At 37.9% G+C, this 15,714-nt stretch overlaps 1 protein-coding gene across 5 annotated transcripts; it reads right to left on the reverse strand.

The window, feature by feature from the left end:
- Window positions 1–7,415: 7,415 nt before the first annotated feature.
- On the reverse strand, window positions 7,416–11,594 carry LOC126868617 (electron transfer flavoprotein-ubiquinone oxidoreductase, mitochondrial). 5 transcript variants are annotated; one of them, XM_050624296.1, is made up of 8 exons: window positions 11,528–11,594; window positions 10,002–10,109; window positions 9,532–9,880; window positions 9,152–9,458; window positions 8,833–9,074; window positions 8,363–8,757; window positions 8,059–8,280; window positions 7,416–7,663 (listed from the first exon to the last, which is right to left on the reverse strand). In XM_050624296.1, exons 1-8 carry the CDS (start codon window positions 11,577–11,579, stop codon window positions 7,500–7,502), a joined length of 1,839 nt encoding a protein of 612 aa, XP_050480253.1. In that variant the 5' UTR covers window positions 11,580–11,594; the 3' UTR covers window positions 7,416–7,499. The 5 variants fall into 5 exon arrangements, with proteins under 5 accessions (XP_050480253.1, XP_050480258.1, XP_050480257.1 ...); XM_050624301.1 differs by lacking the exon at window positions 11,528–11,594 and adding an exon at window positions 11,343–11,517 and having other exon boundaries at window positions 10,002–10,104; XM_050624300.1 differs by lacking the exon at window positions 11,528–11,594 and adding an exon at window positions 11,343–11,517.
- Window positions 11,595–15,714: the final 4,120 nt, after the last annotated feature.

The following is a 15,714-nucleotide window of genomic DNA, read 5'->3' on the forward strand; positions in this document are numbered from 1 at the left end:
TCCCTGTTGGTGTTGAAGGGAGACGTCCTTGTCTGAGTTGGGCCGCTAGGAGGGGACCACACTCCCTAACGCCACGTTCCCTGGTCTGACGCTCCTAGGGTCGCGGAGGCGGCGCCGCGCCCCTGCGGCGTATAGAGTCCCTCTGTTGCGACGTTCTCGATGGATCGCGTGTTCTTTCCCGGTTTCTTTCCGCCCGCTCCTTCGCCAGCATTGTTCGCAATAGGAGCGGACGGCGATGAACTCCTGGCGCCCCCTGAGCATGGCCTCAACGACCTCTTCGGGGGCTAATCTTTCGCCGATGTCGAGCCGTAGGACGCGCCGCGGTTCTGCCCACGCTGAACAAAACTCCAGCGTGTGTTGCGCCGTGTCCTCCTCTTCCTCGCAGTGGTGACAGATGGAGGTCACCTCTCGCCGAATCCTTAACAAGTATTTCCCGAATACCTGCGAATACCGAGCACGTGCGTCATCCTAAAGGTCAGCGGGACCCCGTCTCGATCTCTGCAGACTTCCCAGTTGGGAAGCACCGCGCGAACAGCCCTGTGTGGCCGCACAGCGTCTTCCTCGACCAGCTGAGAGCGCCATCGCTCTCAAGTCTCCAGCTTCGCTTCCTCCCGAACGTTTAGGGCGGACTGGCAGACGGACGGCGGCGTCGGACGCCCGTCCGAGCCCATGCCCCTCAGGTGTTCGTACACCCGTACGGGCACTGACTATTTTTCGTGTTAGCGGTTGTGGGTTCTCATTAGTTATTGCGTAGGTCAGTTTGTTGAGCACTCGTCGGAATCTAATGTTGGATGATTGAACTGACTCGTCTCTTCCTTGCCTTAGTGCCCTGATCTGCTCTGCGTATTCGTCAGACGTCACTTGGGCTGCTACGTTCTGTAGTAATGCGTCGAACAGATCGGTATAGCTCTCGATTCGTATATTTCGAATGCCTTGTGCTGCATTGCCTATTATTTTCTTGATCTTAATGGCCTTCAGTAACGATGCTTTTTCCGAACAAAGATTTCTCATTGATCGGATTTCTGTTATGAAATTTTCTACGCCTATGTCATCATCACCGTTTAATATTGGGATATATGTTACTGCTTTCTCTGCTGTCAGAAGATGCTGGTGTGTGTCTCTTAGTTGCATTTGCAAGTCGTCGTCATTGTCACGTAAATTTGAGGGTTGGATGATAAAATAAAAATAGTTGAGTCGTAACACAACTATTAATTTTGTTTTAATTAAACTTTATTATGAATTCAGCAATCACAATGGAATACACACTGAATTAACACACATAAATCACAATTCACTCCAACCATGTTATGTAAAACCTAGTTAGACTGATACGTTAAGTACGTGACTGTTATAAGGGTAGAGACAGGTAAAGATATGTTGACTATTCTAAGAATACAGAATAAGTGAAGTTTTACTGACGATATTGTGTCTGGGGAAAGCTATGGGTGGGTGTGTCTAAGGACACGGGACTATCGGATTTGTTGATGACAATTTTGGTTAGGGAAGTGAGGGTAGTAGACACCGTTTCCGATTGGATAATAAGAAGGTTGGTGGACCGGGAAGGGTTTTAGCCGCCCTCGTGAGAAAGTTGCCAACGGAACATACCAGACGTGAGGAAAACCAACTTTCCGTGTTAACCCATAGTAAACAATAAAAGTAAAAGGAAACCTAAGACAAGAGATACTCGCTTGATCTAAAGGACCTTAACTATGAAAATTCCAAGATCCCCGGTGGGTACTTAGGACTATTGAGGGTACACGCCAAGGATGTGCAGACATCTGGGCGCCATCCTGCCCGCGGTGTGTGCCCTAGTCTCTGATGTGAATTAACGTTACATACGCCTTCTTCTCAGAACATTCAGCGGAAGGACCGTTGGGATATTGATGGCTCATTAGGCATTTCAGCGATATACATTGTCGCCGAGTGCCGCCACATCTTTATCTCCGTCATCAGTCTATTTGATTTGAACTGTGCCGGTTGTGACACCAAACTCGTCAAAACACGTCTTTTTTTGTAGCGAGGAGGGGAAAATGCTTTTACGCATACCCAAAGACCCGCGTCTCCGGGTTATGTGGGACTCGGCAGATGACATCGTCATACCCACTAAAAACCCCTCCTCATTCTTCCTCTGCTACGGTACTCGAGGCACCAACCCGGTACAGTCATTCGACATTACTTCAGGTTGGCCTCTACACCACGTACCCGATCCTTTATCCTCTCTCCTCGACTCTGGTCATTCTTCTCCACCTCCCTTTCCTTAGAAAGCCGGCATTTCATCGCCTTTGTACAAAAGTCATGAAACCTGTTCCACAACCGCTCCTCTGCTGCCATCTTCTCAACGACTCGGTTCTCCAATTTAAAATCTTCACCGATCTCGACCTCCAACTCCGTTCTCTCCTCCGTCCATCTAGGGCACCAAAATAGCACATGCTCGACGTCATCTATCACCGCACCACAATCCCAACAGCTGGTGTGCGACTCTTTGTGTCCCGTAAGGATCTGCATCGTATGGTAGTTGATCCTCCTCCTTATTTTGTAGAAGATCAGCGGATCTTCTACGAGTCCAATTGTAGGGGCTGTGGAGCGTCCACTCCAATCTCCACTTGTCCTCTGCCTCCATCTCCAAAACCTTCATTTCTTCCTGCCCAGCATATGCCGCTTCTTCAGGGCTCTCCTTGATTCACCTTTTCACTCCATACTGCTTCCACCACAACCATGCCTTGATGCAAATCGGCATGCTACCGGTACGGTAGGCGGTAGACGTACGGATCAACGCTGCCCTTTGCGCCCTTCTCATGATCGTCCTATTTGTTTCTCTTCCCAGAGAGGAGGCCCATATCGGTGCGCCATATAGTACCACAGACTCCCAGACCCCATAATACAGCCTCGTGACTAAATCGTTGGGCCCACCGACGTTTGGCACCCAACAACCGTTCCGCTTTATCACAAACTGCTTTGAGGTGGGGGGAGAATCCCCTAGCACTATTCAACACTACCCCTAGGTACTTCACAACGCGACTAGTGGAAATCTCCCCCCCCCCCCCATCCCCCACGTCAACATTAAAAATCTTCGGAATCCTCTTTCTTGTTAAGAGGATAACCTCCGTCTTCTCCCTGGCCAGATGCAATCCAGCCTCACAGCACCACCTGGTATGACCACCTATGACCGCCTTTATCCTTTCATTAATGTCGTGGGACCCTCTGACCTTGAGTAGAACCGCCAGATCGTCAGCGAACGCTACTGCTTCGGTATCCTTCTCCCGGTCCAGCGCCTCCAGCAGCCCGTCATACACTAGATTCCACAGTAACGGTCCTAAGACCGACCCCTGCGGGACCCCTGCGTAGACGTTCCTCCTTACGACACCGTCCCGACAGTGTACCAATAATCTCCTCTCAGCCAGATAGTCCGCTAACAACTCCTGTAGACGTCCCGGTAGCCGTCTCCTTTGAATCTCCTCCATTATCCTCTCCCTCCTTAGAGCGTTGAAGGCGTTCTTCACATCAAGGGCGACCAGAACACACACCAGGCCCTTCCTTCTACACTCTTCAGTAACTGCGACCGTCCTATCCAGGGCTTCAAGAGTCCCCCTCTTTCTCCTGAAGCCGTACTGATCCCTATGGAAGGGATCCTGACCAATGCTCCTCTCTATGAGCATTTTCAGCGTGTGCTCCCATACCTTGCTCAACGCCAACAGAATGCTAATCGGCCTATACGCCGATGACGTCCCAGGTTCTTTGCCAGGCTCCCAAGCCCATATTAATACCGCCCTAGCCTCTTTCCATGCCGCCGGTATTTTTCCACCGGTATTTATTCCGTTGAGCACTGTCAGGAGCACGCTAGGTCTTTGCTCCGCCAATAATCTCACTACAGTGCCAAGAATCCCATCCACTCCAGCCGCCTTCCTGGGATCGCATTTCCCAACAGCTATCCTCGTGTCTGTTTCTTCGATGCCAAATTCTCCTTCTTCGCCTGGTAGGATCGATGTCTCTTCCTGTGTAGGCGGTCGCAGTTCCTGCCTAGTGACAAAGAGGTCGTCCAGGATTCCCTCCACTCTATCTCTTCCAAGGAGCTCCATTGGCGCCGACCGCATCATTCTCTTCCTCACTACACGACACGGCCTGCCCCATGGATCCTGATCCAAGGTGGCGCAGAACCCCTTCCAACTCTCCTCCTTGCTACGCCTGATCGCCCTTTTCAGACGCCTCCTAGCATCCTTGAATTCGGCCACCAGGACCTCGGCACCAGGCTCGCTCCTTAACTTAGCGAGCTCATCGTTCCACCAATAGTTGGCGCTCCTCTTCGCATCCACCGGGTATTTCCTCTTCACGTCCACGTCCACGGCACACGTATGAACCAAACTCTTCTGCAATCGTTCGCCGCATGCCGCCTCGTCAAATTTAAAGCCATTTCCGTTATATACTTCGTCAAATTTATTTATAAAACCCTCTACATCCATCTCTTTCGTCAGATATCTAAAAGCGCCACCCTCCACCCGCTTAATATTATCCTTGAATCTATGTTCAATATATAAATGGTCAGAGGCTGAGTACCAATCTAGGACCCTACTCCCCCTCCCCCTCATTCGTCTATTAACGCTAATTATATCCGGGAAGCTAGTCCCTCCATTTCTCAGGAAGGAGTAGCTTCCCGTCGTCCTAATAGGTATAAGCTCATTCCTCGTTATAACATCGAGTAGGCATGTTCCCCTACGTTCCGTCTTAAAGCCCCCCCCCCCCCGAACACCGAGGCAACCATAATCGCCGGTGTTCTTTTTCTCCCCTCCTTTATGACCCCTTCCAGTTCCTTCAAATAATCGTTGAACTGGTCCCTGCCCTTATTGGGGGAACAATACCCACTGACGCAAAACGCATCACCAACTCTGACCCCTACAATCCCTACATTTCTTATCAGGGTCTCGCTCGCCGCATGTTTTCCATTAAACAGGGTAACCCATATCGATGCATCCCCTCCCTCGTCATTAAACCAATAAGGCAACTGCCTATAGGGCTCGGAGATGACCACTATGTCCACCCTGCTTTCACATACGCACTGCATCATCAGGTCTTGCACAAGCCTGCACCTGTTCAGGTTTATTTGTAAGACCCTAATTGGGCCCCCGTCTATTCCTACCACCTAAGCGTACCATAGGGCACGCCAACGAACCCGTTACGTGTCTTGCATTTATACCACCATGTTTCAGACACATGACGCATCTCGGCTCTCTATCACAATACTTCATACCTTCATATCAAAACCTTCATACTATGCTCAGCGCTGCCGCACCTCCTACACAACTCTCTGCCAGGACATGCAACAGTACACCTTGCCGCCACATGCCCCAACATGTGGCACCTGTAACAGCGCCGAACATTAGCTAACTGCCTAACGGAGGCTATCGTTAGCACAGTTCTCAGTCTCCTTTCTCTCTCGTCACTAGGCACTCCACTCTCCGGGAGGACCACTACCGCCTCTTGAGTGACCCATGGTGCCGCCTTTATAGATTTAATTTCCACCTCCCCACTCTCCTCGATTCCCCACTGCAACCTAATTTCTTCCACCAGCTCTTCCCTGCTGGTGAGGGGGTCGATGTTCCTTATTCGTAGAGTCGCCCTGTTCACTAGAGCGGCCACCTCCATACTATCACTCAAGGCGGCTCAAAGCACGTCTGAAGTAGTCATGTCTAGGTTACAATTAGGTTACGTTGAGATCTATCAGCGCTCACGAGCTTCTAGCGAAGCTACAGTTGTATTAGTCGTATCTACATATCCAACAATACATACCAAACTCACCATAGTTCATCTGAGAGCTCAAATTTCATATCGAGCACGTCAAAACACGTCTGGAGTAATTGCGTTTACGTTGTAATTAGGTTGCGTTTAGATTCCTCAGACCCCACGTGCCTTTACAAAGGTGAAAATTAAAATTTTCGCATCTGGTAACGAAATATTTCGAACGTGGCGTAGAAAAGTAATTCTGCAAACCGAAAAATACAAACATAACCCATGGATATGCGTCTATAACGATTACATTAGGATTTTGTAATACCCACGTACATCTATTATATCCGTATCTTTAAGCTGCCACGTACGTTTTCAGAGTATATTTTGGAGTTTCCGTGGTTGGAGCAATTAAGTTTGGATTTTTCACCCTTTTACCCTCTAAGTGCAGTTGCAAGAACTTGATTTGGAGTTTTTGACTCCCAAATGGAATTTCATGGGTTAGGTTGAGGATTTTCAACTGCTAAGTGGGTTTTGATTTAAGATTTTTATGCTGAAATTAGTGTTACGTCGGGCGACACTCTACGTAGACCAGGTCATACACCGAGGGCCAGACGGGAACCAGATGTCCGCTCATCCTTACTGCGTACCTTCAATAGTCTTAAGGACCCATCATAAATCTCAGTAATTTACTAACTATGGTCCTTCAGACCGAACAAATATCTTTGTTTCTAAATCATTTTCTAAAGATTCTTGTTTACTACGACTTGACACGGGAAAGTTAGTTTTTCTCACGTACGATGCTTCCCACTAGCAACTTTCTCTCGAGGAGACCCTTCCTAGTCCACCAACCTTCGTTTATCCAATCAGAAGCAATGTATACTGCCCTCACTTTCCTGACCAAAAATGTCATGAACAAATGCGATGGTCCCATGCGCAAGACACCCCCATCGCTAGCTTTCCTCCGACACAGCATCGTCACTGTACCTTACTTATTCTACAACGCTAGAATAGTCAACATGTCAGTAACGGGTTCTGTCTTTTCCCTTTTGCTACGTCAACTATAACAAAAGTTCTACGAGCCTTGCTCTATCACCAACGAATATTGTGCCAATGAAGCGCATCTCTATACGCTAAATCATTGTCAACGATACATATCATAAGCAACGGTGTAACTTAAGTGTTAAAATATATAATTTATAATCCTGTTAATCGCAGTGTTATACCCTCTTAACCACCCCTATAATCTTAACGGAAATCAGGGGATCGATCAACTCGTGGTGTCGATTATAATCGTAACGGGAATTTACGACTCCCGTTGACGTGTTTCCTCCCGATTGCGTCTCCCCGCGATTGGTCGAAAATACAATTAGATTTACAATTTTTTACTTTAAAATGCTTTTTCATGGATTAGATTTTGGACTTCTAATTTCCAAGTGTGTTTATAACAGTAATGCTTTGGATTTTTAGCTTCCATGTGTATTTTCTGGGTTCCCTCCCAAATGCCAACTTTCCAAATCTGCACACTACTTATTCTTTTCTTTACAAAACTTGTATCTTCAAATTGTCTATATATTTAGTATCTTTTTGTTTTTCACATATATTTTACATTACTGTTATAAATGAATAAAAACTAGTTTTTGTAAATCTTTTACTTCATTATTGTACGTTTATGGTAAGTTATAAACACATTTAAGTATATGTACAAAAATATTATCTGTCTGTATTATGTCACAGCGTATTTTAACAAATCATTATTTATATATAAAAATACGATTTTTCTACATTCCATTATAAGCTGGGCCACCTCCACCTTCTGGTACAACCCAGTTAATGTTCTGACTCGGGTCCTTAATATCGCAGGTTTTACAGTGAATGCAGTTCTGAGCATTAATTTGCAACCTTTCTCCTTCTCCAGATTCCAATGGTACAAATTCATAAACACCTAAAACGGATAAATAATAATAATTAAAGCTCTTTTATTATCTTCCTTCGTATATTTTATTTTGCAAATATTTGTTGTATAGATTGTATTGTATACTATACAATATATTATATACTACTGCGTATATTTAATTTATAAGCTATTTATTACTAATAAGATATTAGTGATTTACTCCACTGATAGAATATCTACAATATATCAAAGTTTAATATTCGGTAGTCAATATAAGTTAATAAATTTATAATCACAAAATTTATCAAGCATGGTTTCCTTATAGAAAAAAATGTGTTAAAGAATTCTCTATAATTCTCAATAGAAGTACCTATTTCATTATTTTAAAAAATAAATATATAATATACTAATGATATTAAATGTGTTTATGAATATGTACTTACCAGCAGGACAAAATCGACCTTCTGGCCCGGCAAATATCGTTAAATTTCTTTTTACTGGTACAGTATCATCAAGCAAAGTAAGATGTGGTGGCTGATCGGCTTCATGATTTGTACCAGTAAGTGCCACCGAAGATAGTAAATCAAAAGATATTTCATTATCCGGCTGTGGATATTCTATCGGTGTACATTCCGATGCTGATTTCAAACTTTTATAATCCGGACCTAGAAGAAATATTAATAATTATTTTTATCTTTTGTCGATATTTACTACCTTCTTATTTAATTTTGTTATAAATTATTTTACCTCCATGAGACAAAGTCCATGGCTCTCTTCCTCCAATCAACATTGAAAATGCAGAATATAGCAGACCCCCGTAAATACCAAATCGAGTATGAAAACTGGGTCTTATATTCCTTATAGCTTTCAGCTCTTTATAAATCCAACTGTTTCGTATTTTATCAGTATAAGATTTCGGTTCTAAACCTTTTGTTGGCGAAGGATTATTTTCTGCACTAATTATAGCTTCAATTGCACTTTCTGCTGCTAGCATTCCACTCTTCATAGCATTATGTGTTCCTTTAATTTTAGGTACATTAAGAAATCCTGCTGTACAACCAATAAGACAACCACCAGGGAATTGAAGTTTAGGAATAGATTGAAAACCTCCTTCTACTAAGGCTCTTGCACCATACGCAATTCTAACACAAAATGTAAAATTTAGAATGAATCTTCCTATAAATATAAATATTAATTTATTCATACCGGTATCTTACCTCTTCCCACCTTCAAGTACTGGTCTAATGCTTGGGTGTTGCTTAAATCTTTGAAATTCCTTAAATGGATGTAAATAAGGATTAGAATAATCCAAACCAACAACAAAACCAATAGTAACCAGAGGTGTATCTTCACTAAGATGATATAAGAACGAACCACCGTAAGTGTCTTTTTTCAATGGCCAACCAACAGTGTGTTCAACAGTGCCAGGCATATGTTTTTTTGGATCAATTTCCCAAATCTAATAACATTAATATCTATCTTATAGTTTTGAAATTATATTAAAATGCATTAAAATTTATGTTTAATGATAATTACTTCTTTTAATCCTATACCATAGGTCTGTGGTTCACAATCTTTCCTAAGATTTAATTTCTTTGAAATCTGTTTTGTAAGATGACCATGACAACCCTCTGCAAAAATTGTACATTTTGCATGCAATTCCATTCCACGTTCAAAAATATCCTTTGGTGAACCATCTTTATTAATACCAACATCATTTGTAGCAATTCCCTTAACGGATCCATCTTCATGATAAAGAACTTCTGCAGCTGCATATCCAGGATATAATTCTACACCTGCAGCTTCGGCTTGCTCACCAAGCCAGGCTACAACATGACCTAATCTAAAACAAGAAATTAGGTGAAGAATGCTTAGGATACTAACATGACCAACTTTATCATATTATAGTTTATTACCTAACAATGTAGTTTCCATGATTGTACATTGGCATTCCTTTTAAGATAGGTATTGGTAATCTGCCTTTCTCAGTGAGAAATGCGAATTTATCTTCTGTAACAGGGGTATTTAGAGGTGCTCTTAATTCCTTCCAATTTGGAAATAATTCATTTAATGCTATTGGATCTATACAAGCTCCGCTGAGAATATGGCCACCAATAGTAGAAGCCTTTTCAACAAGTGTAACTTTTAATTCTCTTCCATGCTTTCCTGCCAATTTACGTGCTTGAATTGCAGCAGATAATCCAGCTGGTCCACCTCCCACAATTAAAATATCTGTTTCATCTACATATCTTTCCATATTTACACCTGCAAATGATATTTGATGCTTGAATTATCATGCAATAATATATATTAATAATGTAATAATGTATATTATTAATAAAAAGTATTGTTTTTTCATATTCAATTTCATATTTATAAATTATACCTTTCCATCTTGGATCTGATTCTCTGGGTATAATAGTGTAGTGAGTTGTAATTCTTCGAAACTTTTCTTGTGAATAAGCTCTTTGAAACATCCATTGAAATTTCTGTTCTATCAAGAAGTATGATACAAATAAGATATTAGTAATATTTGGTACAGTTTTTTTACAATTATATATATTCAATTAACCAATAAAAATGTAAGACACTTGCGCACTACTTTCCTTGCTACATGTAATTTAACAAGTATAGTCTTGTGTAGATCAGTACAAGTCAACAGTATCAACAAACAATCAAACCTAACCTAACAGTGAAAGTCTAAGGAGATTTCTTTAACACAGTAATTGTCTAGCATAATACGTTTTCACTTGTGTCTCTATACATATGCATATAATATATATGCATCTCTATGCATATATATTCATATATTAAAATATGAGATATATGTAATTGGTGTATGAAATAAAACTATATAAAGCTATATGTATATCACAAAAGTAATGTATGTACATATGTATATTTTCTATGTATAAATCGTAATTACAAAATAAAATAAGTTTTTATATGTTTTGCAATATCGTAAAAACGTCTTATTTATTTGATAACGGACATTAATTAAGAATATTTGTTTGTTATCTTTATTCTTTATTTAATATAAATTAAAACTCACAATATGCTCTGTTAGTGATATAAGAAATGTTATAATAATAACAATAAAAAATTTTAAATTAATATGTAATAAATAATGTATAATATATAATAATTTACAATAAATTGCAGTTAATAAAATGAAGATGTGTGCGAGTAATCTAACAATCACTTGTCAAAATCCAAAATTTTTAAAGATAATAAAAATAAGATAGTAAAATTGTATTATATATCAAGCAAATATTATCAATAAACTTACGATTATTTGATGCAATAAGTATTACTCGAGACATAACTGCATGTCACAATGAATGAACTGTGATCTCGACAATAATGTGTGCTACTACTCAGTTATATATACATATGTATATTACAGTATCAACGATCAACTGCTACTACAAATGTATGTCAAAATCAGCCATCAAAATTTAAAACTCGAGACTAAAGTCATGATTTTATCACAAATAATATATATATATATACAAAATAGGTTATCACCATCACCACATGCGAGGTAGATGTATACAGTGTACAGTACATATAGAGCAGCACAGGCCTATGTACTGTGCGTTGCTGGAAAGATAACTAACGAAACGGCACAGGCAAGAGAGGTACTGCTGTGTATCGCTCACCGTCATACGTTGTTGTGTTGTCCTGTTTGTAATATCTAATACTTTTGACTAATACGCATGCTTACCTTTATAATTGTGTTCAGTCTATTCGAAATAACCAATCGGTCTAGTATTCCTTATGTTAGTCATCTTTGTAGTAACGTACAGTGGTATTTGTGGTAACGCATTTGTGGTATATGATACACTACATATATGTATAATATTCCTATATCTATGATAACATCTTATGGAACTTTATGCCATCACAGACCAGGTACAAATTGGACGTGACATGCAACAGATAATGCTTTTTCTAGTTCCATGTTTTTGGAATCATCTGAACTCCTTATCATTTTCGTGTCACATGCGACGTTATCGACTCAGTATCGTACTTTATTCTTAGTCAATACTACTAGTCAAATTATGTAAAACTAAGAGTTTTCTATGAAATTACAGAATAAAATATGTATCGAATAGGATATCCTATAATCATAACGAAGTATAGAATGCTATACTTCTACAATACTTCAGAAAATATTACTTCATTACACTCTATCACAAAAATCCAATCTATTAAATTTCAGGAATCAATGATAGTCTCGTTAAGAGATTAATAAGTTGCCTAATTAAGTAAAAACATATTCACAGTCGTAGCCAATTAACTCATACTGCTTGCTACATAATACCATAATTGTATCACAGTAGTCAACATTAAAAAGTTAAAAAAATAGTAGCTCTTGTTCAAAATTACTGTTTGAATCAACTGTTAATTCAATCTGACGCGTGCTATAGAACTCTTTATGTTAGAATTCTTTATCTCGTCTAGAATAGTAATTCGTGACAGATAGATAGATAGATAGATAGATAAATGGATAAATAGATAGATAGAGAGAGAGAGAGAGAGAGAGAGAGAGAGAGAGAAAGAGATGTCATAGCCATATACAAATCTCTAAATTGTTGGGAACGGAAAAGTTTTTAATGTGACGCTTATTCTGTTATTTATTGATGATCATAGCACCTTGTCTTTGCTTTTAACTTTACCAATTTTCGCGTTGGAATTACATACATATACTATAAAATTCCATCTATTTGAACTTGTCGCGGGACAAGTAGTTCATGTATATAATATGAGCTTACTAATTCTCCCTACTATTTACGATTTGTCGATTCGTATAATAGTAGCTCACGTTTAGATGAATGAATTTACATATCAGACATTTATTTAATAAAGCACTAATTAAACTTTTTAGTTAAATAAACGGAGCTATAAAATATGGAACTTCGTGGCTCGCATTCATCAAAAGGAAATACACTTTAAAAGCGATAAATTTAAAGACATATTGAGAAAGAATGATAACTTAACACGTTTAAATGTTTAGATTATTAAATTAAAAATATAATATATTTAAGTCTATACAGCATACGATATTATTATATCAATAAATATAAAGGTCAGTGGAAGTGAATTGAAGGAGAAAAAAATTATTCGGAAACATTAAGATAGTATATTTGTCTAGAATATCTGTTGTAAATATACTCTTTTAACATCGATTGGTTTATTTACTCAACTTTGACAAGGAATTCGATAATTCCAATGTTGGAAATGTGAAACCATTAAGAATTATTTTATTTCTGTCCAAGGAATCTCTCGTTTTATAGTCACGAGTACTGCACGAACTAAGTAGATATAACACTTAAACATTTAACTAGATTAACAATGCTTTGTTCGTAGCGCAGTTCGTTCGAGATGCGCCAAAAATATCTAAGTACAAGCATTTAGAAGATTGTATATCTTACATTAACATTCGACGTAAACATACGAATAATCTATAGAACGTATTTCCTAATAATAACATATATTCTCTTATTCGACAATTTTGAAACAATTTTCATAAAATTATAAATTTCTAAAATACGTACGTGCTATACAAATATTTATATAGTGTATTTATGTGTTGTATATTGAGAGTATTTCATAAGATATGATATATTTAACATGTGACATTCGTGTTTTAATGAGTAAACCAATTGTTTACTGTTTTCGATAGACTATTGAATGTTAATTTTTAATTAAAGATACTTAAAAAATAGATACATTAGCTTTCTTACTGTTAGCATTTTCCCTTACATATTTGTGTTCAATACCATAAAAATTAGTTAAATTCTGATATAAAATGGCATTTATATTTTTGGTGTAAAATCACAAAAAAGACAGTATCAAGCAGTAATAGAATTAATATCGACTTTTAAAAGTTGATTCTTTCTAACGTATAAATAAAACGAGACAGACAAAGCAAATGGAAAACGGACTGCATTTCAATTTTGATTGCATTTTGGACTAAATTTATAGCAAAATAGAAGCATTGTTATCTAGCATACAACATGCAAGAAAATGACAGTATTATAATTATTTAGATTCGTTACATGGGCAACTTTTTATCTGCTGATTCCTAGAAAATTAACAATCAGTAGTCGTATGAAAACATGACAAGCTTGTCATTATTAATTTAAATTAGTATTCTGCAAATGTGGTGTACACATGTATATGTATATGTATACCGTATGAAATACCCTATATATAGAGTATTTCGTAAGCTTTAAGTCTATTACTAAAAGAAAATCGGCACTTTTAAATTCATGCCCTGTAATTAAACTAAATCTTTACACAAATTATTGAATATTAAAATAAAACCATGCTCAATTATACAATACATGAAAACGTAATTAATAATTTCATTGAATTTTCCGTTAGATATTGTTCGACAACTTACGAAACATCCTGCATATAATATATTTATATACTATGTACAAACGCATTATCGAATTCATTACGGGTACTCTATTGCTGCGATCAACCTATTATGTGTATGTATATTAAATGTATATATTTTTCATATTTTCGTAACTGATATTCGACAGAAAAATCGACACTTGTATCATTACTATTTGTTTTTTTTTCTTTTTTCACTAATTACTAATAAATTGTCTCTCCTACATGCTTTTATGCGCTTCGGAAAAAAATAACGTGTCTTGCTTTGTACTTTAATAAGTGGTAGACAATAGAATTATTGGTGTTTTGTTTTGAGAACTCTAAAAATAACCGATCGTTCGGTTGCTCGAGCATCCTGAGACGAAAAGAGCCTCCAATGCACCGGATGTATGCTGGTCCAGAACGTCTTTGTATTGTCAACTCCTTGCCACTTTTCCTCCGATATCTTTAATATAACTTTTGAATATCTGAATATTTTCAATTAATATTCCATTATGAATAAATATCGTTAAATATTATATTAACAGGAAAAGATTCTGAATTAAAGCTTGTTTAAATTCACTAAACATTAACAATATAAAAATATGTGCACATGCCTCATAAATAATGGCGAAGTGCAAGGAGTTGCAATTGTATTATGATATTCGAGAGATGAGTTCCCGACCCTCTCGAAATTTTATTTATAAACATACGCGAATTTTGCAATTCGCAAAACGCACATGTACCCTATTGCTTTTTCGAACAAAATACAATCACACTCAAACAATAAATATATTTATGTAGAAAAGAATATAAGTTCTTCATACATGACTGTGACATACTGTTTAAGGGATTTTGCACTGATCCAGAATCGTATTCTAGTCAAACTGCATTTTTTCTTTGTAGTAAATGTGATAACATGGAACATTCTTAGTTATTTTTATAAATACATTCCTCTCGAGATATTATATCTTTATGCACGTATATCTTTATATTCTTGTACACGAAAGTCCTGTATTTATTCACACAAGCGTTTTGAGTATCTTCATTACTTCATTGCAATTTCAATGGAATTCTTTCGTCAAGAATTTGACTTGCTGGTGCCCATAACATAATGTTTTCATTAAACATACATTTTCTTTCGATTCAATCATCGCTTCATTTTACCGTAACATAAAACAACAATCTCGTTATTTGTTTTGTTATCTTAACCTCAAGTCTAATTGGAACATAACTTCTATCAGAAAATAATATCATTCCTTCCACTAAATATTACCAAGAAATGAACTCATATAGTTGGACTTCTCTGATAAACTATTTATATAATCATTTTATTCTAATAACACGGGACTATATTAAATTTGTTTAGAAATAGGGACAGATGATATAAAAATATTTAGTTGTAAAGGAATGAAAATATCCATGAATATTCAGTTATCGCCATGAAACTATGAAATATTATATATATTGATTAATTACAATTGTCTAATTACAAAAGTTTAAACAATTTTACTTTTAAAAATCGTTATTTATACAAAACATAACTCTGGCGTATTAAAAATCGATGATGGACTCATTGCGTAACTTTTTTTTATATTATCACTATAATATAGAAACAATTAATCGTTGTATTAAACGTAAATTTAAGGATAATACAAAACCATCGAAATATGTTGCTAATAACAAAATAAGTTATCGACTAATAATAA

The sequence above is a fragment of the Bombus huntii genome, chromosome 8 (genome assembly GCF_024542735.1).
Source record: "Bombus huntii isolate Logan2020A chromosome 8, iyBomHunt1.1, whole genome shotgun sequence".
NCBI classification, from domain to species: Eukaryota; Metazoa; Arthropoda; class Insecta; order Hymenoptera; family Apidae; genus Bombus; species Bombus huntii.

Bases quoted from the DNA above. Each gene is read 5' to 3' on its own strand.
- LOC126868617 (XM_050624296.1), bottom strand. From the start codon at position 11,579: ATGGAACTAGAAAAAGCATTATCTGTTGCATGTCACGTCCAATTTGTA. The intron at 10,110-11,527 runs GTCTGTGATGGC...ACTTCTTGATAG, and splicing joins TCACGTCCAATTTGTACCTG to AACAGAAATTTCAATGGATG. The intron at 9,459-9,531 runs GTAATAAACTAT...TTCTTGTTTTAG, and splicing joins CATGGAAACTACATTGTTAG to ATTAGGTCATGTTGTAGCCT.